The 22,824-nt window shown below is 35.9% G+C and overlaps 5 protein-coding genes and 1 non-coding gene across 16 annotated transcripts; 4 read left to right on the top strand and 2 right to left on the bottom strand.

Moving 5' to 3' along the window:
• Positions 1-2,370: 2,370 nt before the first annotated feature.
• On the top strand, positions 2,371-2,566 carry LOC141654263 (U2 spliceosomal RNA). Its single transcript, XR_012547825.1, has one exon. It is a non-coding gene; the product is annotated as a U2 spliceosomal RNA (small nuclear RNA).
• A 1,339-nt stretch (positions 2,567-3,905) lies between these two features.
• Positions 3,906-4,355, bottom strand: LOC141651113 (PHD finger protein ALFIN-LIKE 4-like). The gene has a single exon (XM_074458837.1). It carries the CDS (start codon positions 4,353-4,355, stop codon positions 3,906-3,908), a length of 450 nt encoding a protein of 149 aa, XP_074314938.1.
• Positions 4,356-5,685: 1,330 nt separating this feature from the next.
• LOC141653099 (pentatricopeptide repeat-containing protein At3g48250, chloroplastic-like) lies at positions 5,686-7,865 on the top strand. Its single transcript, XM_074460751.1, has one exon. The coding sequence runs from the start codon at positions 5,782-5,784 to the stop codon at positions 7,735-7,737; it is 1,956 nt and encodes a 651-aa protein (XP_074316852.1). The 5' UTR covers positions 5,686-5,781; the 3' UTR covers positions 7,738-7,865.
• Positions 7,866-8,041: 176 nt separating this feature from the next.
• Positions 8,042-12,305, bottom strand: LOC141653100 (pachytene checkpoint protein 2 homolog). The gene is made up of 14 exons (XM_074460752.1): positions 11,948-12,305; positions 11,800-11,863; positions 11,480-11,586; positions 11,307-11,374; positions 11,111-11,214; positions 10,910-11,014; positions 10,555-10,644; positions 10,374-10,449; positions 9,939-10,008; positions 9,784-9,854; positions 9,594-9,684; positions 9,066-9,193; positions 8,860-8,985; positions 8,042-8,348 (listed from the first exon to the last, which is right to left on the bottom strand). The coding sequence occupies exons 1-14, from the start codon at positions 12,168-12,170 to the stop codon at positions 8,208-8,210; spliced, it is 1,464 nt and encodes a 487-aa protein (XP_074316853.1). The 5' UTR covers positions 12,171-12,305; the 3' UTR covers positions 8,042-8,207.
• A 2,124-nt stretch (positions 12,306-14,429) lies between these two features.
• LOC141651112 (uncharacterized) lies at positions 14,430-14,891 on the top strand. The gene has a single exon (XM_074458836.1). The coding sequence runs from the start codon at positions 14,430-14,432 to the stop codon at positions 14,889-14,891; it is 462 nt and encodes a 153-aa protein (XP_074314937.1).
• Positions 14,892-16,260: 1,369 nt separating this feature from the next.
• Positions 16,261-22,720, top strand: LOC141653097 (transcription factor-like protein DPB). Of its 11 annotated transcripts, none has more exons than XM_074460743.1 (11): positions 16,467-16,634; positions 16,740-16,856; positions 17,087-17,149; positions 18,675-18,923; positions 19,173-19,252; positions 19,390-19,433; positions 21,040-21,246; positions 21,356-21,424; positions 21,544-21,642; positions 21,736-21,806; positions 22,150-22,720. In XM_074460743.1, the coding sequence occupies exons 4-11, from the start codon at positions 18,697-18,699 to the stop codon at positions 22,508-22,510; spliced, it is 1,158 nt and encodes a 385-aa protein (XP_074316844.1). In that variant the 5' UTR covers positions 16,467-16,634; positions 16,740-16,856; positions 17,087-17,149; positions 18,675-18,696; the 3' UTR covers positions 22,511-22,720. The 11 variants fall into 11 exon arrangements, with proteins under 11 accessions (XP_074316841.1, XP_074316851.1, XP_074316847.1 ...); XM_074460745.1 differs by having other exon boundaries at positions 16,501-16,634; positions 18,682-18,923; XM_074460746.1 differs by lacking the exon at positions 17,087-17,149 and having other exon boundaries at positions 16,459-16,634; positions 18,682-18,923.
• Positions 22,721-22,824: the final 104 nt, after the last annotated feature.

Below are 22,824 nucleotides of genomic sequence, written 5' to 3'. Positions count from 1 at the left end.
ACATAGGAAGGATCACTAACATACTTTCGTAACTGAGACACATGAAACACATTATGCACCCGATCCAAAATTGGTGGTAAAAGCTATCTGGTAAGCAACCTCTCCCACGCGATTCAAAATCTTCTTCACATGGAATAATCATTCAACTTCATTCGTTGCTTAATCATATTAGAATTGTATTACACTTATAATAATACCAAAATAATTTAATCTTCTTCTAACCCGTGACCCAGATGACTTAACCAGTATTTGACCCGATTCGTATTCAGACATTACTCAAACGACCCGACCCGAACTTGACCCTCCCACGAGACCGATACTCATTTAGCCAGATGATCTTTTATTTTCATCTACTACGCTCTAGCTCTCCAATATCCTATTCCTTTTTCAAATATGTAGTGTTGTAAGTGATCTTAGGCGCCTAAGCAACGTGATGGAGGATGGACATTATAGCTTGGTAATCCATGAATTAGTACAATGTATAAACTTGCACTAATCCCGGGACTAAGCCACCTTGATTATCGCTTGAATTTGTATCGGAGGATACATAAGTAATACTAACTTATAATCGTTTTTCGATGCATCGAATCCTAAACCAAGATCAAGATCACTTATTATCCCCTCGGGCCTAGCGACTTTAATAAATTTGTTTATAGAAGGGTTCCAAAGTAAAATCTCTATTAATGAGCTATAATTACCATAGTGGATCCGTGATATAAAGTCTATATCAAATGAATTATAAGGCCCATCTCTAACCAAGGCCAGGCCATTACATAACTCACAACATGACATCTATCCATGTAAACATAAACTTGGGTGATTAGGTTCACATAATTTGTAGAATAATTCATCTGCATCTTTAGTAAGAGCTTTGATTATACTATACCTACCCTTCTACCCTTGAAATCCATAAGAACCTCTTCAACATTTTAAGGATTCATTACGCGATAATTTTGTAACCGAAAGAATTAGTAACGATTGATTATGTTTGGTTTATATGTAGAAACAATAAGTGATTGTTATGAAATGTGAAGTTTCTTGTTAAAGGTTGACAATTTCAAAAGCTAAAGTTAGAAGAGTAGTTGAAGTAATGCATATGGCTATTAATTGGCCATTTAGATGTCAAAAGATGAAGATTAATTCGTATTATTACCATTCTTATTAGCACTATACTTCTTCTAATTCACATGGAATAATCATTCAACTTCATTCATTGCTTAATCATATTAGAATTGTATTACACTTATAATAATACCAAAATAATTTAATCTTCTAACCCGTGACCCGGATGGCTTAACCAGTATTTGACCTGATCCGTATACAACATGACTCGAACGACCCGACCCGGACATGGCTCTCCCACATGAAACTGATACTCATTGAACAAAGACGATCTTTTATTTTCATCTACTACGTCCTAGCTCTCCAATATCCTATTCCTTTTTCAAATATGTAGAGTTGTAAGTGATCTTAGCCGCCTCGTATATCCTTCGAAATCGGCTCGTGCTCGGTCAAACTGAGCTCGCGCTCGAGCCGAGCTTGGCCAAATGCGACTCCAGCCCGAGCTCATAGTGTCTCGCTCAAGCTCGTTTAGGCTCGTCTAATTTTTTTTTTTAATAATTTTTACACTTTAATATTAATTTTATTTTGAACATGTTATACAGTCATTTATAAATATATTATAATATAATATTTTTTAGTATTTTATAATCTTATTTATTTTTTAAAATTATTTATATTTAGTTAGATTTAAAAGGTGAGAAAGTGTAAATAATATAAAGACAAAACGAGGTCGGGCTTCAATTTTTCTAGCTCGAGCTAAAAAATTCAAGCCGAGCGAGCTCGAGCTCAAATCGGCTCGTTTACAACCCTACAAATATGAGATGAATAGTCTTTTAAATACGAGACGGTTTCATAAAAATCCGTAACTACATGACTTAACAAGCTTCACTAGCCCACATCCACCACAGGTCCACAGCACACACATATCCGATTTCCCCCAACAAAAATGTTGTATTTTAATCTAAACAAAACATAAACCCTTGAAAAACCCTCAAATTTTCATAAGGAATAAACATTCAAAGAGCATTGCTGCTAGCTTAATATCAGGATATGTATTAGACGGTAGGGAAGTGAATTTACGATTTTGCATCGAATAATTGCATGACGGAATTGATACTGTTATGTCGATTTGCTCATTACAAGCATAAAGTTCAAAAATCACAGGTTGAAAGACTTGATTCAATGCAACCGCATGATGTAAATACAGCAACATTAGTAATACTATCCATGTTATATCCCACATCTAAGAAATATGGTTATTGAACTGGAGAAAGACTATATAAACGAAAGCTGGCCATTGAACAAATCATACCTTTCTCGGCCTTTTGGCTAAGATCAAGTGTAGTATCTGTTCTTATCAGTTTAATATCTGATATGTGGACCATTGGTTCACACGATATTAAATTTATTTTTTAAGAGGGGAGGTCCATCAAGGTAGCTTGCTGCCTGGGCCTTCACGCGTCGCCCATGCGTTGCACTACTGCTTGGGCCTGGCGCACCTCTCCAAATCAGTTAAGGTTTACTTCTACTGTTGCCTTGTTTTTTATTCGTTTCCAAAAAGACCAGCCATCGGGTAGAGATGACATGATCAAATGAGCCACACTGGACGAATTCGGATGCCCTTGAGACGAGTTTAAATAATCAATTATGATAAAGTATATGGCAATAACACACTATTAAATACTGTCAAAAAATCAAAAACCATAATTACCGATCAAACTTGATACTTGATAATACTAAACTCTCGACATACGTATGGATCTCATAATTTGAAGTTTTACAGTACGTTCTTGCAAAATCCCTAACACGATTCTTCTTCACATCATATGACTTGATGCCAAATCCATCTTTGGCATACGAAAACTCCCCATTACCCTTGAAATACAAGGCGGGTTACTGTATTTTAATGAAAACGTGTAACATTTCATCCATGAATTTGAGTTACTGTAATCTTTCATAACCCATATAACATGTTCCGAAAGACTATCACAAAAGATAGCTAGACAACCATACATAACAGTTAAAAAATTGTCCTCGGTTGGTACATCGACGACACGAATTGGCAACTCCAAGTCACTAAAACCATAATTACAGATCAAACTTTTTCACTTATTACTGGCTATCGACAAATAGAATTACAGATCAAACTTTTTCACTTATTACTGCCTATCGACAAATAGCCGAGATATACTGCGTATGCCGTATCGAATTTCAAATGGTTAGGCCAATAGGCAATATAATAACATTGTCTTTGAATTGGGAAATTAACATACCATAACAGCTTTAATGGTATAATGTATATGAATCATACTAACATAATACCCGTGGCATATCTAGTTTCATTGATTAAATTTTAGTAAATACGAGTAGCAATTAAATAGATTAAATGAATAAAATTTCAAGATCACTTAATATCCCCTGAGGCCTAGGGACCTTAATACACTTATTTATAGAAGGGTTCCAAAGTAAAATATCTCTTAATGAGCTATAATTACCATAGGGGATCCATGATATAACATCTCTATCAAATGAATTATAAGGCCCATCTCTAACCAAGGCCAGACCATTAACATAACTCAATACATGTCATCCAATTTTTCGAGTTGCTTAACTTTTCTAAATGTGTCGTTACAACGAACTAATACCCGATCTTTATTTTGCCATGTCTTTCGGCCTTCCATGATGACTAATAACTGGTTTTTCGCGGTATTACCCTTGTAAGTCCCTAGATGATTTGAAATAAAGTATGGATCATTAATTATATATCGCCACCTCGTACATACACATCTATACGTAAGAAGATCTTTTACGAGAAGCCTTGCAAGAACTTCAACCAACATCTCTTATGGCAAAGAAGCATTGCTGGCCTTGGCTCTTTTCTTAGTCGTCCCACCCATGATCAGCTCAAATATTGAAGGCATATCAGAGATTTTCTTAAAAAGACGATTCCTATCGGCTTGAACAAACTTACACTTCGCAGAAAAAGAAGATGCAAGGGCGTGCAACCATGCATCACTATGCAAAGCCACCATAGATAACCATTCCTCCTTTGACGTGGCGTCCCTAACTATGTTAATGCCTGACAAGGGCTTTGGGAGCTCTGATGGTGGTGGCGATGGTGGCGACGGTTTGACTTCCCATTGTTGATTAGGAAGTCCATGCAAACATAAATCTGGGTGGTTAGGATCACATAATTTGTAGAATAATTCTGCGTCTTTAGTAAGAGCTTTGATTATTCCTGCCCTTCTACCCTTGAAATCCATTAGAACCTCTTCTACATTTCGAGGATTCATTAAGCAATTATTATGTAAACGAAAGAATTAATAATTGATTGATTTTGTTTGGTTTATATCTAGAAACAATAAGTGATTTTTATGAAATGTAAAGTTTCTTGTTAAAGTTTGACAATTTGACGAATAATGCAAGAGCTAGAAGAGTAGTTGAAGTAATGCATATGGCTATTAATTGGCCGTTTAGATGTCAAAAGAAGGAGATTAATTCATACTCCGTATTATTGACCATTCTTATTAGTAGTTAGTACTATACTATACTTCTTCTAATTCACATGGAATAATCATTCAGCTTCATTCATTGCTTAATCATACTGTATTAGAATTGTATTACACTCATAATAATACCAAAATAATTTAATCTTCTTCTAACCCGTGATCTGGATGACTTAACCAGTATTTGACCTGTTCCATCTTCAGACATGACTCGAATAACCCGACCCGGACTTGACCCTCCCACATGAGACTGATACTCATTTAGCAAGATGATCTTTTATTTTCATCTACTACGTCCTAGCTCTCCAATCTCCTATTCCTTTTTCAAATATGTAGAGCTTTAAGTGATCTGAGCCGTCTCGTATATCCCTCGAAATCGGCTCGTGCTCGGTCAAACTGAGCTCGAGCTCGAGCCGAGCTTGGCTAAATAGGAGCTGAGCCCGTGTTCATCGAGGCTCGGCTCTAAAGCTCGTTTAGGCCCGTTTATATTTTTTATTTATAATTTTTACACCTTAATACTCCCTCCTATTCATTCATTTTGTCCCCCTTCTATTTTGCACAAGAATTAAGAAAATGATTTTGGACCACACAAAACACTCTATTCCACTCTACCCCACATTTAATTAAATTTGGACCACACAAAAGTTACCAAAAAAGGAAAGAGGGACAAAAATCCGACTAGTTTCGATAAGGAAAGAGGGACAAAATGAATGAATAGGAGGGAGTATTAATTTTATTTTAAATTATGTTATATAGCCATTTATAAGTATATTATAATATAATATTTTTTACTATTTTATAATTTTATTTATTTTTAAAAATATTTATATTTAGTTAAATTCAAAAGGTGAGAAAGTGAAAATAATATAAAGGCAAAACGAGCTCGAGCTTCAATTTTTTCTGGCTCGACGAGTTTCAAGCCGAGTCCAAGCTCGAGCTAAAAAATTTGAGCCGAGCGATCTCGCGCTCGAGCTGAGCTCATTTACAGCCCTACAAATATGAGACGAATAGTCTTTTAAATACGAGACGCTTTCATAAAAATCCGTAATTACATGACCTAACAAGTTTCACTAGCCCACCACATGTAACCCAGTTTCGCAGCCCATATCCACCTCAAAACACACATTTCCGATTTCCCCCAACAAAAATGTCGTATTTCAATCAAAACAAAACATAAACCCTTGAAAAACCCTCAATTTCTCTCTCAACCGCCATGAACAGAGCTAATAAGATCCTCAATATCTCCATCCGACTCGCCACTTCACTCACCTCAACTCGTCAACTCGGTCTCCACTCACTCGCCTTGACTCAGGTGAATCGTTTCTCTTTACTCACTCAATCCCCTCCCTTTTCACCCGATGTAAAACCCCAGACTTATTTTAATCACTCTAATTTGCATCAAAATGCGTTCTTTTCATCGAAACCGGAACCGGGTTCATTTGTTGATGTAATATTGTCCAGTGATTGGTCTGAAGAAACTGAGATTGAATTGGAAAAATTGATCCCAGAATTGACCCATGAATCTGTTGTTTATGCTTTGATGAAATTAATTGGAAACCCTAAAAAAAGTTTGGATTTTTGGAAATGGGTTTGTGTTAGAAAAGGGTTTGATCCAAGTTTTGTGCCTTATGGATTAATGCTTAAGTGTTTAGCTTGTAAAGATTTTGTGGAGGAATTTTGGGTTATTGCTTCAGAAATGCAGGAGAAAGGGTTTGTTATCGATAATCGGCTTTATTTTAATGTTTTGAGTAATCTAAGAAAACATAATTTGGATAAGGCCATCACTGATTGGATTAAATTTTATAAAAATATGTGTGGTGTTGCTGCTGGAAATGAGGAGGTGAATTATGTGTTGGAGTTGATTAAAGGTTCGGATTGGAGCGAGGAGGTGGAGGGTAAGTTAGAGAAGAAGCTTGAGTTTCCTTTGTCGGAGTATTTCGTGTTTAGGGTTTTGGGAGAATTATGGGAGACGCCGTTGAAAGCATTGAAATTTTTCAAATGGGTTAGTAGTTGTGGAGGGTATGAACATAATAGTGTGACGTATAATGCAATGCTTAGGGTTTTGGGTAAGCCTGGATCGGTTCAGGAATTTTGGGAGTTGTTGGACGAGATGAAAAGTGAAGGGTTTGGTGTCGATTATGATTCATTTATAAAGATGTTAAGGACTCTACCAATTGGAGACGCTGTTAAGCTTTTTGAGACTATGATGGACGGACCTTATAAACCATCACTTCCCGAATGTATTTTGCTATTGAGAAACATCACTCGAGAATCTGATCCGGATATGGAATTGGCAAATAGGGTCGTTAACAGGTGTGTGGCTGAAGGAAATGTGTTAACGAAACAGGTGTATGATGGTATGCATAGAATTCTCTGTAAAATAGGGAAGTTTGACGAAGCCAAGGAGATTATTCAGCAAATGAGGGATGCAGGCTACGAGCCCGACAATATCACTTATAGCCAAGAGGTCTTTGGACTTTGTAGTCAGAAAAGGTTTGAAGAAGCATGTAACTTGCTTGACCAAATGGAGGCCGAAGGCTGTGTTCCCGACATCAAGACTTGGACAATATTGATTCAAGGTTATTGTACAGCTGATCAAGTGGACGAGGCGCTAAACTGTTTGCTTAAAATGAAAGATAAAAATGTCGAACCAGATGCTGAAACCTTGGAAGTTTTAATTTATGGTTTTCTCTCCAAGAACAAAGTGGTTGGTGCTTTTAAATTTCTAATCGGGATGGTCGACAAGTATAGTATAAAGCCTTGGCAATCTACATACAAGCTTATGATTGAGAAACTGGCAGAAGATGGAAAACTCGAAGAAGCTTTTCAACTACTTAGTATGATGAAGAAGCATGATCATCCGGCTTATCCCAATCCAATAGTTGAGTACATTTCCGAGTCAGGAACTGTTGATGATGCCAAGAAACTCCTTAGTTTACTATCATCCAAGAAAACTCAAACTCCTACAAGTGCAGCTTATGTTCGGGTTATAAGAGCTTTTTTTGAAAAAGGTCGAGTATCTGAGGCCCAGGATTTGCTTTATAGTAGTCCTTACCATGTTCGTACTCTTTCAGAAATTCGCAATCTGTTTGGCTGGGGACAGGCCAAATTCCCGAGACAGGAGAGAGGTACCCGCCCAAAACAAGAGGTAGCTTTTATCGAAGAATAAAGGTCTAGAACTCTCTATTGCAGAGTATTATGATCGAAATTTGTGTTTTTATTTTTTTAGTCGAAACCCTTGTACGCTGATTTAGCGTTTACTAGAAATCAAATCGTTTAATTTGCAAAATTTTGCGACATTGTTTCTTACGCTTAAAGTTGATGTATATATTTGGAATTCAATCGGATTCATGCCGGAATCTGAAAATACTCGGAGATTTTGATTTGCGTATCCTCAGATATGGCACATTACCATTCTAAACTACGAAGTGCTACTGTTTGCCAATATAGAGCAAAATTGGAAATGCCTCGACTTTTTCCAGCTTACTTGTATACACTATGAATTTCGAAGTTTCTTTGGTTCCATCACTTGCAAAGACTTGTTTCCGTGTTATATCTAAAAAGGACATGTCTTGTCTCGAGAAACTACAATGGACTTAATACAACAGAAGTTTCTTATACAACTAATTACAGTAAAACTCAGACCGGTAGCTCGGAACGTTCTCTTTTAGCTGTATTAACCATTGCACACAGAAACTTGTCAGGCTCATAATTGAAGTTATGGGTCACAGCCGCGTGAGCCAAAAATGGAAGCTTTCTCAACGCTCTTCCGCTCAAACCCTGCAACAGAAGTATTTACAAGGGACTAATCAACTGAGAAGAAGAAACTGATTACGGTCAACGACTCAAGGGGAAGTTTATTGTGAATAGGAGAAACCTATTCACAATAAACTAAGAAGAAGAAAACCTATTCACAATAAACTTCCCTATTTCCTTTTCCGTCTATTCACAATAACTCCCCTATTTCCTTTTTTAGTAAGTGTTTGTGTGATCCAAATTTAATTGTATGGTGGGGTAGTGTATTTGTGTGGTCCAAATTTAATTATATGGTGGAGTAGTGTGTTTACTTAATTTTTTATGTCAAAATAAAAGGAAAAGTTTATTGTGAATAGGAGGGAGTATGATGTAAATGTTGGAACTAGAGCTTCATCATTCTGATTCATCACTTTACCTTTCATACCCGTGTTCAACACTCGGATACAGGTAATGACACCTAGACACTTTATTTTAATGCACCCACATCATATACATCTAAAAAAGTGTGAGTAACTTGGTAAAAGAGTAGTCACACCTCACATGCTTCTGCAGCTTCAAGTAATTGCCTAGACAATGTCAATGAAAACTGAACATCTTGCATTTGACATGGCTGCAACTTTTCGTTGAGAGCTGTAAATGTCTGAATCTCGAGGGGCTCATTCTGCATTGCAATAAGCATAAAAAATGATATAATGCTAACTGAGATCTGAATGTCAGTAGAAGGTAAACAAAGCCAGTCACCTGGAGATTCTTCAGTATTCCTGTTCTTATAAGCTCCTGCATACACGATCTCAGTATTTCGTAGCGTGCTTGTAAGGTAGGAGGACCGACATAAGCTTTGATATCTGCCCTATCAACAAAAGCAATATCTGCAAGCCAAGGGAGAATTCAAATTCTGCTGTTTGTTCAAAGAACAGAGGATAAAACCAGACAACGGCAGAACTCAGAAAGAATAATACAAGTTAGCATCGTAGCCCTTCAAGTTATTTATAGATTTTACATTGTAAATCAAATTACATTTAGTCATGACATGGTTTTTCCATACACTAGCATAGCTGCAAAATCATAACATGATTTAGCCTACAGTAGTTACATCTTCTGTAATCACAAACCAGGAGGCTAATCGAGTTGTTTAAGAGGAAGTTTATCCTTTGATGTCGTGGTCTAAACCGTGCACAAGCATATAAAATAATAAAATCCAGAATTACAAAAAAAAAAATTATTCAAGTTATACTGTATTAAAGTTGTAAAACGAAAAAGGTAGCCTACCTATAGCTGCAGTTATATTGGAAGTTGTCATGATTATCACATTAGGTGAGCTCTTTAACTTGTCCAACTGGGTCAATAAAGCATTCACAACCTGCAAAGAGACTTTTGGATCAGGCAATTTTGAAAACGTTTCAACCAGCAGATCATTCCCACCAAGAAATTTGTTCTTTTAGCAGTAGCAACTAGGTACCCGAATAGAATCCGAAGGTTCAGAACCAGACAACGCAGCTTTTCTAGCAGCTGCAAGGCTTTCAACTTCATCTGCAAGTTCATGGATGTTAAAAGTAGTGTTGGAGAAAAGAAAAGAGTATGAGAAAGGACTGGTTTTCGAGCTAATAAACTCACCAATCAAAACAAATACCAGATTGTTTTCATCCTCTACCATCTCTTGTATATTTTGGAAGAGCTTAGCAACCTAACATAAGTATATGCCAGATATCTTAGTCACGGAAAGACATGAGTAGATAACCTTACTGATAGTGGGGACTGGGGCATCGATTTATTTAAATTGAAAATACAATGAAATGCCTAAACAAACACCATGGTGACTGAAACTGGTTGATAGTGCAGTATTTCTTAATCAGGCTACTCTTACATTGCTCTAAAAGCAATTTCCAAGACACCATCTTTTACAAATAACGAAACAATATGCGACTGAGGTTTTTTGCTCCCAAAGCAACATCCAAGACACCATTTTCACAAAGAACAAAACACTATGGTGTAGGATGCTTGAGGAAATAATGGACTACACTAAAGCTTAAGTTATAGAAGGGCACATACCAACTTGCCACTCTCTGAAAACCATTTGCTGAACAAAGAATGGGCATTGACTTCAATCAACTGGGATTGAGGATATCTGGCATCATACGGAAAAACAACAATAAGTGCGCCGACTAGAAATGTGTGTTTCAAAGCATTAAAATTGCTGAAATAAGGAAATTAGTTTGAAAACATTCCCAACCTAGAGCTGAACCGTATTGATAGTTTCTGAGCCAATGCTTTACATAGTGACGTCTTTCCAGTACCAGGGGGTCCATGTAAAAGAATGATTCTGTCATAGGAAAAAAAAATAAAAGCAAAATGATAATCCGTAAACTAGTCTTTCTATAGTCTTCATTAAGCACGCATTATTTGAAATAATAGCAAAACAAGAAAATTAGTAAAGGAATATGGAGATGGTCCTAAACAGACTGCGAAAGCTTGCCAGAAATGTAACTGTATGTAGATAGCTTTTAAATTAATGACACAGATAAGAAGAAAAGAACAAGAGAAGGCTAAATGATGATTGATGGAAGGAAAGCAGACTGCTCAGTTACCTGTTCCAGGACACGAGAAAGGGATTAACACCCTTTTCACTGAAAAGCAATGCACTAGCTGCGTAGCGTAGCAGTCTCTCTTTAAGTCCAGATTCGTAGATCAAACTGAAATTACACCATCATTGAGTCAAAACCATACAGAATAAAGAATAAGGAGAAGAGGGAATCATAAAAGCCTACACAACATTAGAGTGTACACACCTTTCCCACATTCCATCGAATTCCTTGGCTGGTAAAACCCATTCGTTAAAGCTAGAGTGTTGCCCGTCACCACCTAATTCTTCGCAAGGTCCTTCCTCACTAAGCTAGGAAATCAACCACAAGTTCTCATACCATTACAGAACTATCGATGCAATCAAAATACTTGCAAGTTACAAATGCCTATAGCATAAAGTACCTGATACACGTGCACAACTGGTTTAACTTGCCAGAATAAAAGAACTTCGCCATTCTTTACCCATTCATCTGATGAAACAAGTAGCATGTCGTTTATATTACTCGTAGAACATAGCTAAACCAAGAGAGCCCTAAACATATATAAAAACTTTAAAAAGCACTAATGAAGCATACCAGTGTCACATATACAAACCCTCTCAACATTTTCAACTAGATATTGATCGTTGTGAGGGACGTCAATGGGACCGTTTGTGTAGCTCAAACTTCTTTGTTCAAGCATTCTGACAAACAAGACACGGTACAAGAATAAGAAACCCTCACTTTACCAGTATTACAACGATTTAGAGTACGACTCTGTAAAATGTCGATCCTCACACAAACAACCGAACAATTTTGAACAAACAAATAAAAATCTAATAATTCCACAGTAATCACAAATGCAGAATCAATTAAATTCCCAAAATAAATAAAGCACTAAGAGAAATAAGATTAACCTTTCAACACGTGATCGGATATCGTCAATTGAAGCCGTACTCGACGGTTTTAAGCTCACTTCAACTGTAATCACAATTAGATTAAAATTAATGACCAAATTTTAGACACTGTAGTAAAAATTAATGAAAGTGAGAGGTAAGAGTGAACCTGAGACGAGGAATTTATCTTCGACGACAGCGAAAGACGGAGAAGCAGCAGCTGGTGATTTCGATACAATCGGGGAAGAAACTGTGAATGTGTCGGGGATTACTGGCGAAGGAGGAACAACTGGATTGTGTACGACGCCGTTTTGGGAGCTGGTATCCTGAGCTCCAATGGCGTCGGCGTTTGGTTCCGGAACTGAAATCGCGATCTCCATTGGAGTGCTCATCTTGTGTTTGGTAGAATGAGAGAAAATCGAGTGAAATTTAGTGCGAGAAAAGTGTGAATTTGGGGATTTTGAGGTGGAACCCTAGAACTCAAATTCGAGGGTTTTGGGGTTTGAGGTTTTAAATTGGGCGGGAATGAAATGCCATGTGAAACGGATACTTTTACAGAAAGCCAACAAATCTGGATTATCCGTTTTTCTAAGGAGTCCGTCTTAAGTTAAAACCGGTTAAGTAGTATCCCACTTGTACAAATAAGACAAAAATAAAATGGATAAGGAATAACAAGATGTTTGTCCTAACTCGTATCTATGTAGATGGGTTATTTATTCGACCTGTCTTAAATAAGAATTTGTGTTAAACTTAAGAAACTAATTAAAAAACGGTTTTTTGAGCGTGTCTCTTTAGCAATGAGTAGATTATACAACCTGTTGTATGCAGTTGTATGACGCATAATTCGAGCTGTGTACTAAAGTTTTCGAGTTTTGTTTAAAAGAATCTAAGTTATGCTGTAAATTTTTTGAACTCACACACTTAAACATATAAAAAATAAACTCTTATAAAACTCATAAAAATTACACATAAGCTCGGATTAATGTATAGGGTTATACAATGCTTATTATACAACTGGTTGTATAGTATTATTTGTGGTCTCTTTAGAGCACGCATTAAGGACTTAATTTTAAAAAAAATATTCTAAAGAACAAAACTCATTTTTTACCATGATTAATTAATGAAATAATTTTATACGGAGTAAATATTTCTTTAATTAGAATATTAATGTATGTTCTAAGGGCATCCGTTATAAAAGAATTGAAGTATCAAGTCATTTTTATCATATTTGTTCTTTTTAAATTAGGTTTGTAGCGTGTGTTATAAGGGCACATGCTAGAAAAATCATATTATAATCTTACGACACCTACTCCATCTATTTTGTTGTTTCTTCCCATTTTCTTTTGCACAGTCTCCAAAACGGAATTTTAACCGTATTTTCGACACGTTTTTATAATCAAAATTAATATTTTGGGAAAGAATGTTTGATATATTGGATAATAAATTGTCGAAATTATTCTATTGTCTACTTGTCATTAATCAACTACGTTCACAAATGGTTCCTTCCTCTCTTCTTATCAGTGTACTAAAAGTAAAGGTAAACAAATAATTTGGACGGGACTATAAATTTGTAAGGTCATATACTCAATCACCGTATAACAGTTTTATTTGAGATTTTGTGTTGTTATTAATACATATTTTATTTTATTTTGTCAAATGAGCCATTGAAACAGTACAGATAACAGTAACAAAAATAAGAGGAAATTTAAACCCATAAATTATTATTTACTGTACCTCTTTCTTAACCATTAAACTAGAACATTTTGCATTGTTATTTTCCGTACATGGTGTTACATGGTCCATGCACACTAACTAATGAGATTTGGGCTAGTTATCCAAACACGTAAAAGCATTACAATCTCACATTTCTCATCCACTTTGCATGCCTAACGTACGAAACATGCCAAAATCTCTATATCATCATTTGGTCTTATTTCAGACGGATCATTTTAGTTTAAATCAATAAAACGAAATTTTACAACTAATTTACAGCTAAATGTGATCACTATTGAAAAACAAGTTGCTATAAACTATAACACTAACTGTATCATTATAATTACATTTAAATATTTAACCATAAAATAGTAATATATGTCTGTCTAAAACTTCAGACGAAAAATAGCAGTTTGAAACAAGAATTTACGTCTATATATTTATGTCCCAACTTAAATGACGGCCCATATTTTTCAAAGCAAACAATGCGAATAATAATTCCCACCCACCAATATATCACACTCTATGTCATTATCCCCTACTCCCTCCATTCAACTCCACTTTACAAGTATTCTATTTCCGTCCATTCAACTCCACTTTACATGTTTCCTTATTTAGATATGTAAAAGACCTTTCTATCCTTATTGAAAATCTATATTTACAAAAAATGTCATTCATACCCCACACAAATCCACCATAAAACTCACCTTTATATTTTTTTAATATCTTTAACCCCACCATTCCCTTTCCCTATGTACTTTTAATAGTTTTTTTAATCCGTTTCTTAATACCCGCGCAAAAAGCAATGTTGCAAAGTGGAGTTGAATGGAGGGAGTATAAAATTACCAAATGAAAGGACATTATTGGTTCAATTTTGATAACAATGGCCCCCTTAGGTCCTTCCCTAGTAAACCAACATAACAAAAACTAACCATATCATGAAGAAAAAACTCAAACAAGTAGAAAATGAGCCTCAAAATGACAAAATTTGTGATGAAAAATTACATGAGATTTACAAGGCAGTTGCACAAGCATGGCATAGTCATTTCAACAATGATAAGTTTGCTACATGTGAGTTTGATATTAGAAGACGGAATTTTCAGAGTACGTTCTCAAGGTTTAAACTCGAGGCTATGAGTAAAGAGAAGGAAGATGAAAAGAAGGGTGAATGGTATTTTAATGAGTCGCTTTGGGATTCGTATGAGATTGTGTCTGTATCGAAAAAGTTGGAAACAGGGTTGATTATGAGTTACGATTCATGTGATTTTGAGAAAATTGGGGAGAGTAATAAGGTGTTTAGGAAGAGAAGGGAGAGTAAGAATAGTCTTAGGAATTTGTTCAATGGTATGTCTTCTAGGAGGTTTAATGATGTTGAATCTTCTTGTCATGAATCAAGATGATTTTGAAGCTCTTCTTTAAAATTTAAATCATATTGCTCCTAGCTAGAGTTCTAGATACGTTTATGTTGGTTGTTCTAGATTAACCTGAGGGTTGGGATTCGAGTTTTGGAATGTAACTGGTTAAATTCGTGAGGGAATGTTTTACTTTCTTTGTGATCCTAGCCGAATTCAGACTAAACTGCGTGGTATTACGACTATTTCCCCAAAAGAAAAAAGAAGCATTAATGTTGCAAGTATTCTTGTATATGAGTAATTCTACTGTCCTCCGGGAGGACGGTAGAATTTTTGTTCTTGTATATACTTTCACAGAGAAGAAGGCGATGTTACTTTTTAGAAATTTTGTTGTAATTGAGTTTTGCTTTTGCATCGCCGTAAGCTTGGTAACATAATCTATTGTAGTAACATGCTGTGGATCTAAGGGGTTAGCAGAGGCGTTCGCCTCCCCGTTGTCGGTCGAAAATTTTAAAGTTTTTATTAGTTAAAATTTTCAAACTTTTTTCGAGTGTTCCTTACACTATTACTCGTTCGTCCTCGCTAGGGTCAATTCCTGGCTCTGCCAACGTAAGCCTGTAACACAGAAGCAAGTAGTGAAAATTGTTTATAGACTTGGATAAATTATTCTCCAACCTACATAATCAAGAGTATGGAATAAGTTTTATTGATCATACAAATGAACTATTGAACACAATTGAAATTCTATAATTTATACGGAGTAGAGTATCAACAAAATATGTGTAGGCCGGCCTCATCGATAACAAAAATGTAGAATAATGAAGCATAAATCCAAATCGATAGAATGAACCCTACACAAATATCCATTAGTAAATATAAATTACTCCGCATATGTTAATTTCTTCCGCTTATACTTTCTCTATTCTAGTGATTTGTGACGGGTGAAAGTATCCGTCCATTTTGCAATTTCTAATCGTAACTTACTTGTAAGAGTTAGATTAAATTGTAAAAAAGGAAATAAAGGTAATCATGCTAATTATATGAAGATTGTGAGATCAAGCTAAAACCCATGCTCCACCAATACATTATACATCCTTGATTCGTTTCCGATCATTTTCTAACTCGTGTTATTAGACAATACTCCTAAGTCGTAACATATACAACGTGAATATCATGAAATTATTACATGTATAAAACCAATCGATTTCATATTATTTATACACGAGAAATTTGACATCTCACCTACTTAATAACTTCGTTACATTTTACCACGTCGACACTCACACACAAAACAAACTAATTCTTGAAAAGCAGGGAGTATTTAGCCGAAAATTACTTTCTATTTTCCTTTAAGTACTTTTGCATGGTGATAAGAATTAAGAAACATACATACATTGCTTTTAAGTCTTGACCATATTTTTCTCGATACATTTTTTGGTTAATTTTCATGATAAATATAAATAAAAATGCTTGCTTTAGGCTTTTAGACATGTATAATTTATTCTCCAAAATATTTACGTCCAAAGTTCGATAAATTTTTTATTTCTAAAACAAAATCCAAATAATTTTTTTTTTTGACAAAGGTAAATCCAAATAAATTTGTTAAGAAAAAGTTGGTCATCTTCACTTGAATGTTACTCCAAGTATCCTATACTCTATAGACGCTCTTCCCCACTCCACCCCCAAATTCGCAGGACCAATTAGGCAATTACTCCAAAACCCTAGAAAATTCAATCCCCAAATTCGAAGAACAACAGCTGTAGATCGCAAAAATCAGCATATCAATAGCCGGTAATCATCGATCGCTCTTCTATTAACTTCTAATTCTAAATGTCTTCAATTCCTCTTGCTTAATCGTTCGATTTTAATCATTTTATGTTGTTATAAAAATTTTAGGGACGCAATTGGACCTCTATAAATCCCCAAAATTCGCATTTGATTATTATTGGGTTACTGATTTCCAGTTCGATTGAGAGTTAGTGGAAGTGTTTTGGGTTTATCTTGGTTGGTTTGGTGAGTGAGCTGCACTTGTGATTGTTTGATTTTGATTGTTTGATTGAAGGTAACATTAGGGTTTTATGATTGAATTTATAGTGTAATTGGTTGAATTAACTATTTGATGTACAGTTTATTGTGGTTGGTTTGGTGAGTGAGCTATACTTGTGATTGTTTCATTTTGATTGTTTGATTAAAGGTGAAATTTCTGTTAAATGTTTGAATTGATGGTGTCATTACTTGTTCAGACTGTTAGGTGTACTGTTTGTCGCTGTTTGGTTTGCTGGGGTTGAGCTTTGCATTTGATTGAGGTAATGTGATGCTTTTATTATTAAGGCATGTTGGTTGTCGGTCTGAATTAGAGGTGTTTCGATCATATGGGTTTTTAATTCAGGAATTTGGTAGTGATATTATCTTGATACAAGATTCGTAATAGTGGTAGATCAGGTAGTAGCAAGTTCTTTTGTTTGCTACATGTTGACGTTTTTCTCTCCAAACTCTGAAGCATTTGTATCCATTTCTAGGCGAAATGAGGTATGCAATACGGCTAAGGCCCTTTTCTTTTGGACTTAAATCCACTCCCTTTATATTCTGTTCAGCTCCTATAAGTTTAGTTTAAATGTTCAGCTCCTACAAGTTTAGTTAAGCTCTTATAAGTTCAGTTTAGAAAATTTAAGCTCCTATAAGTTCAATTCAGCTATTATAAGTTTTCACAAAAGTTCAGTTCAATTCATACCCATTTTTCTATAAGTTTAATTAGAAAAGTTCAGCTCCTATAAGTTTAATTCAGCTCCTATAATTTTAGTTCAAAAAAGTTAAGCTCTTATTAGTTTCAGGTAAGCTCCTATAAATTCAGTTCAGTAAAGTTCAACTCATGTAAATTCGGTTTTGAAAAGTTCGGAAAAATTAACTCCTAAAGAACTAGACCTAAGCTCTAATAAGATAGTGCAATTGGTCTCCCTTGTGACGGGTTACCATTTGTGGCGGATATTTTGTGAGTTAAAATGGTTACAAAATGGGTTAGTGGAGAAAGGGGACCACATGAATAGTGTTGCAGAGAGAGAAAAAGTGGGTACTTTGTGAGGTAAAATGGTATCCGTCACTCAAGAGTGACGGATATGTGCCGTCACAAACAAGAATTTGTGAAGATAGTGTAAACGTTAGACCTACTATTTGTGTTTTTTCATTTACAACTTGGCTATGTACTTGTAATTCTAGGATATGGCTAAATTCTCACGGGGACTGTGTATAAAACATGTGGATTCAGACTTGGAATTGAATAAATTTGGATGCTAATTTAGAATCATTTTCTCATTTTTTAATTTGAAAAATAGAAAACGGGATTTCGCGCATCAGATGTTAGTTTTCTGTATTTTATTTACATGACTTGTTTCGAAATGAAGAAGAAAATGTCTCTTTGGGAAACATCTACTTTCCATACTCAACTGGCAATAGACCAACATGAAACTGGCTTGTACAGTTGTACTAGGTCATGAGCTTCTTAATCTCCTAAGTTTGAATACATGAAGATCAAATACTACCTAATGGTACTTAAGAATTCGATTTAATTAGCTTACTCTTTTTGCTTCTTCCGAGTTCCGTACGATTTTATGAATTTTGTTTTGTTAAGAATTGGGGTATATCTGGTTCATCATAAAGTTGGCAAAAATCCGCTTTGTTGCCTTTGTATGCTTGGTTCGTTATAGACCAACATATACTGGCTTGTACTAGGTCATGGTCTGCTCACTTCTCTTCTCATACTTTGAATGCATGGAGATCAAAAGAGCTAGCTAAAAACTGAATAGTGGATACTCTATGATACATCTCAGTTTGCAGTTTGCAGTTTTCAGGTAGCAATATGGTAACTGGCAATTCCCAAGAAGACGAGGACAGGAAACCGAAAGGAGTTACTCGGTCATGGGGTACAGCTGTTTCAGGTCAGTCTGTGTCAACCAGTGGAAGTGGCGGTTCACCATCAAGCAGAAGTGAAGCTGGTATGGCAACACCAGCTCGTGATAATACTATTCTTAGATTAGGCCATCTTGAGATTCAGGCTGAGGATTCTGCTTCTCAGGGTGCTGTAGCGTAAGTCTTACAGCCTTGATTTGCAGTCATGTCATTTGTTTTCCTAATACTCGAAATGCTATCATCTTTTTCAACCTGTTTGCAGTATTCAATATTGAATTTATTTAGACTGAAGTGTTATAAAATGTTTTGGGTTTTGGTGTGCAGTGTACTTCAACTTAATCATCAGTGCTTTATCTTGTGTTTTATCTTCACTGCTTCTGCTCTATAATTGTATCTCTCTGTGATACTTTTTAAACCTCTTTTCAGGAGCAAGAAGAAAAAAAGAGGTCAACGTGCAACTGGAACTGATAAAAGTGGCCGTGGACTTCGGCAATTCAGCATGAAAGGTTAACAAATCTTCATTTTCTGCAGTTTCCAAGATAACCACGAACAACAAAATTGGCTTTCTTAAACTCTTGGTTCTAGTTTGAAATATCCCCATTTGTTGCTGTCTTCATTGCTAACTTTCGTTTAACATCATTAGTGTGCGAGAAAGTGGAGAGCAAGGGAAGGACAACATACAATGAGGTAAGATGTTTTGTCAAACTGATGTGTTTGTATTTCCATGTAGTTTGTCCAATTATAAGAAACACTCGGAAATTTAGGAGTCGATGTGTAAGGAGAATCATTTAAAATAGATGGTCTCTGGATTTTTTAATACAGAGGCTGCAGTGTTAATTAATGCCATTTGTTTCAAGTAAAATTTTTATACTACAAGAGTAGACTTCCCTCTTAACAGGTGGATATTGACATGGATCTTGTAAAACTTTCAGCTTGTGCATTTGCATATGACCCAGTTCTAGTTATCTCAGGCTCTAAGCTCATGTTGAACCACTAAAGCTTCTGAGTTGTGTCTGAGAAGGATTACCTTTTTCTATGTCATGTTATATAAAAAGACTTTGTCTAGTAGGAGTATTTGTTTCTGATATGAAGATTGCATTTGTAACTCGATGAACAAATGCAGAGCATCAATTGATGACTTGCATTCAGATTACTACCTTTTGCTCGCAACTCCTAGTTACCTCAGGCTCTAGAGCATCAATTGATGACTTGCGAGCATGAGCTTAGATTCCTACATCAATTGATAACTAGAGCATCATAGATGACCTGCGAGCATGAGCTTAGATTCCTACATCAATTGATAACTAGAGCATCATATGATGACTTGCGAGCAAAACCATTGTTCACCGTGTTACTAGAGCATCAGATTCCAATTGATGTTTTGTGGTAGGAACTAGGAAGCACAAAACCATGGTTGCTTTGGGCTGGAGATGTCTTTATGAGAGGTTTTTGTGGTAGGAACTGTAAGGGTGGAAAAGCTGAGACAAATTGGCGAGCATCGTGTGTCTTACGAGTTTCCATTGATTCCACCCCTTTGCTTGCAAGTCATCATAAGATGCTCTCCATTGTTCACCGTGTTACTATGGTTGCTTTGGGCTAGAGACGCCTTTATGAGAGGCAGGATAGAACGCTGGTAGTCCTAAAATTGCAGGTCGCACGACATGTGATTTTCCCTTGTTTTTTTCACTCTTTTAGTTTTGTGCTTCCTAGTTCCTACCACAAAACATCAATTGGAATCTGAATCCGAATTCCCGGCCCAGAGTTGTTCAAATGCTTCTCTAATGCCGTTGAAAATCATACATATTATGTTCAATGTGGCAACTAGAGGCTCTTGTATAAAAGTATGAAACAGTATCATGTAAGAAAGAAAGATGAGTATGTATTTATGTACAGATGGAGATTATTTTGGCTGCACTATGTGTACAACCTCTTTGTGCTGTTATCACAGATGTAAGGTTGCCTACACTTGATCCCCTTTACCCCACTACTTGCGGAGTTACCGGAGCCAGCTTGACACTAGGATAATGTTGTTGCTATGTACAGTTTGTGTTGCAAGCATTGCGTGCATATGTTTTGACCTACTAATCTCACTTTTCTGGACTTGTCCTTCAGATTGTTACTTGGTTTAATTAAGTTTTCAGCAGTAAATTGTTGTTTGATCTTTATGGTCGTCGTTAAATATACAAGTAGGTCATCAATTCGTGCTGTCAGTTATTTTTGTTGTTTTGATAGATGGATAGACCTCTCACTAGTCATACCTATCGCTTGAGCTTGACTATTTCTTTTCTTTCAGGTTGCAGATGAATTAGTTGCTGAATATGCGGATGCAAGTAACGCTCTTGGAAACAATGAGCAAGGGTATGACGAGAAAAACATTCGCCGGAGAGTATATGATGCCTTGAACGTTCTGATGGCAATGGATATTATTTCCAAGGATAAAAAGGAAATACAATGGAAAGGTCTGCCTCGAACTAGCATAAATGATATTGAAGAGTTGAAGGTGAGTTAATCTGCTTTTCTAATAGTGTTTTTTCAGTTCAGTAATCTATACAAAGTTCCGCATGATTTTTTCTGAGAGATTGACAAGAATTTTTATCTAAAAAATGCAGACTGAGAGAGCAGGACTGAAAAACAGGATAGAAAAGAAAGCTGCATACTTGCGGGAACTGGAGGAGCAAGTAAGGGTTCCCTTCCACTGATTCTTAGTTGATGTTATGGCCCTTATACTACTTTCTCCTTTCTTATTGGATGAACAGCTATTACCTTACCTATTCTGGTTTTTTTCCTCGTTCTAAAGTTTGTAGGATATCAAAACCTTATTCAGCGCAATCAAGAAATGTATGGCAATGGAAATACTCCTACCGGTGGTGTTGCTTTGCCTTTTATTCTGGTGCAGGTATTGCTATGCTACGAAGAGCACATTATTTGTTTATTTTTTCTCTTTTGTTCTTTCAGTCATAGGCGGTTGACTGTGTGATTTAAAACACAGACTAGGCCTAATGCGACCGTTGAGGTGGAAATATCAGAAGATATGCAGCTTGTGCATTTTGATTTCAATAGGTAAATCCTTGAAATATGTATGACAGTTTATCATATAATTTTTCCGTATGCCCGATTCCCTCTCTGGTGACTTAATGTTTTAAGTCATCAAAATTAGAAGTAACACATTTTGAGCATAATTAAAAAGCACAAGACATCACAGCAAAATGAGAAATTGTTCAACCTCAAGTCACCAAACGTTAGGTCATCTGACTGAAATTTGTGAAACCTTGTATTATTAACACTTTAACAGGGTTTCTTCAAAAAAAAAAAAACATTTTAACAGGGAAAAGTTTCTTACGTTCATTCTGCAACTTATTCCTAGTCGGTATTGTTTGCTTAATTATTTATTTTTTCTTTGCAGTACCCCTTTCGAGTTGCATGATGACAACTATGTTTTAAAGCAAATGAAATTTTGTGAAAGACGGCAATTGGACAACGGAACTTCAGATCCTCCAACTAGTGTAGGTGAAAATCCCAGCATGTCAAATGGATATCGTCCTCAGCCAGCATCACCAATTTCAAATCATCACGCTCAAGTCTCTTCTCATCCTTCATCACCACCTAGACCATATCATCCTCAACTTTCCCCCTCGCCAACACCATTAAACTCACATCCTCCTGCATGTCTTTTGCCATCTTCACAGCCGAGTACATCAACGAGGACTCCAACATCTCCTCCGCTTCCTGGAATACTGAAAGCCCGTGTTCAAAATGAGCGATAAAAGTAGCGGTTCTAAACATTAACATTTTAACTGTTTATTTTGATTTGTATGTATAAAATTCTAGCATGTATTCAACCTCTACATTTAGCTGGAGGGATTTAGGAGTGAAAATTTGTTTTAGTTATTGAAAGATTAATATTTACAGCGATCCATGTATCTTGTAATGTATCTGCATCATTCTTGTGATCTATTATCATTCCTTTTCTATGATGTATCCTTCAGTTTGATCCCGAGCAACTAGTTTAAAAGCAAAAGGAGTATTGATTTCGTATTGGCATCGATCATCAGTCTATTGTGAGAATATAGTCATTTTG

The sequence above is a fragment of the Silene latifolia genome, chromosome 4 (assembly GCF_048544455.1).
Source record: "Silene latifolia isolate original U9 population chromosome 4, ASM4854445v1, whole genome shotgun sequence".
Lineage (NCBI taxonomy): Eukaryota > Viridiplantae > Streptophyta > Magnoliopsida > Caryophyllales > Caryophyllaceae > Silene > Silene latifolia.
The sequence above is the reverse complement of the archived record's forward strand: the minus strand, read 5'-3'. Positions and strand labels throughout refer to the sequence as shown.

Coding starts and splice junctions, on each gene's coding strand:
- LOC141651113 (XM_074458837.1), bottom strand. CDS start 4,355: ATGAATCCTCGAAATGTAGAAGAGGTTCTAATGGATTTCAAGGGTAGA.
- LOC141653099 (XM_074460751.1), top strand. CDS start 5,782: ATGAACAGAGCTAATAAGATCCTCAATATCTCCATCCGACTCGCCACT.
- LOC141653100 (XM_074460752.1), bottom strand. CDS start 12,170: ATGAGCACTCCAATGGAGATCGCGATTTCAGTTCCGGAACCAAACGCC. Junction 11,587..11,799: donor ATCCGATCACGTGTTGAAAG/GTTAATCTTATT, acceptor CTTGTTTGTCAG/AATGCTTGAACAAAGAAGTT. Junction 10,450..10,554: donor TCAATACGGTTCAGCTCTAG/GTTGGGAATGTT, acceptor GTATGATGCCAG/ATATCCTCAATCCCAGTTGA.
- LOC141651112 (XM_074458836.1), top strand. CDS start 14,430: ATGAAGAAAAAACTCAAACAAGTAGAAAATGAGCCTCAAAATGACAAA.
- LOC141653097 (XM_074460740.1), top strand. CDS start 18,697: ATGGTAACTGGCAATTCCCAAGAAGACGAGGACAGGAAACCGAAAGGA. Junction 18,924..19,172: donor GCTTCTCAGGGTGCTGTAGC/GTAAGTCTTACA, acceptor ACCTCTTTTCAG/GAGCAAGAAGAAAAAAAGAG. Junction 21,247..21,355: donor ATGATATTGAAGAGTTGAAG/GTGAGTTAATCT, acceptor TAAAAAATGCAG/ACTGAGAGAGCAGGACTGAA.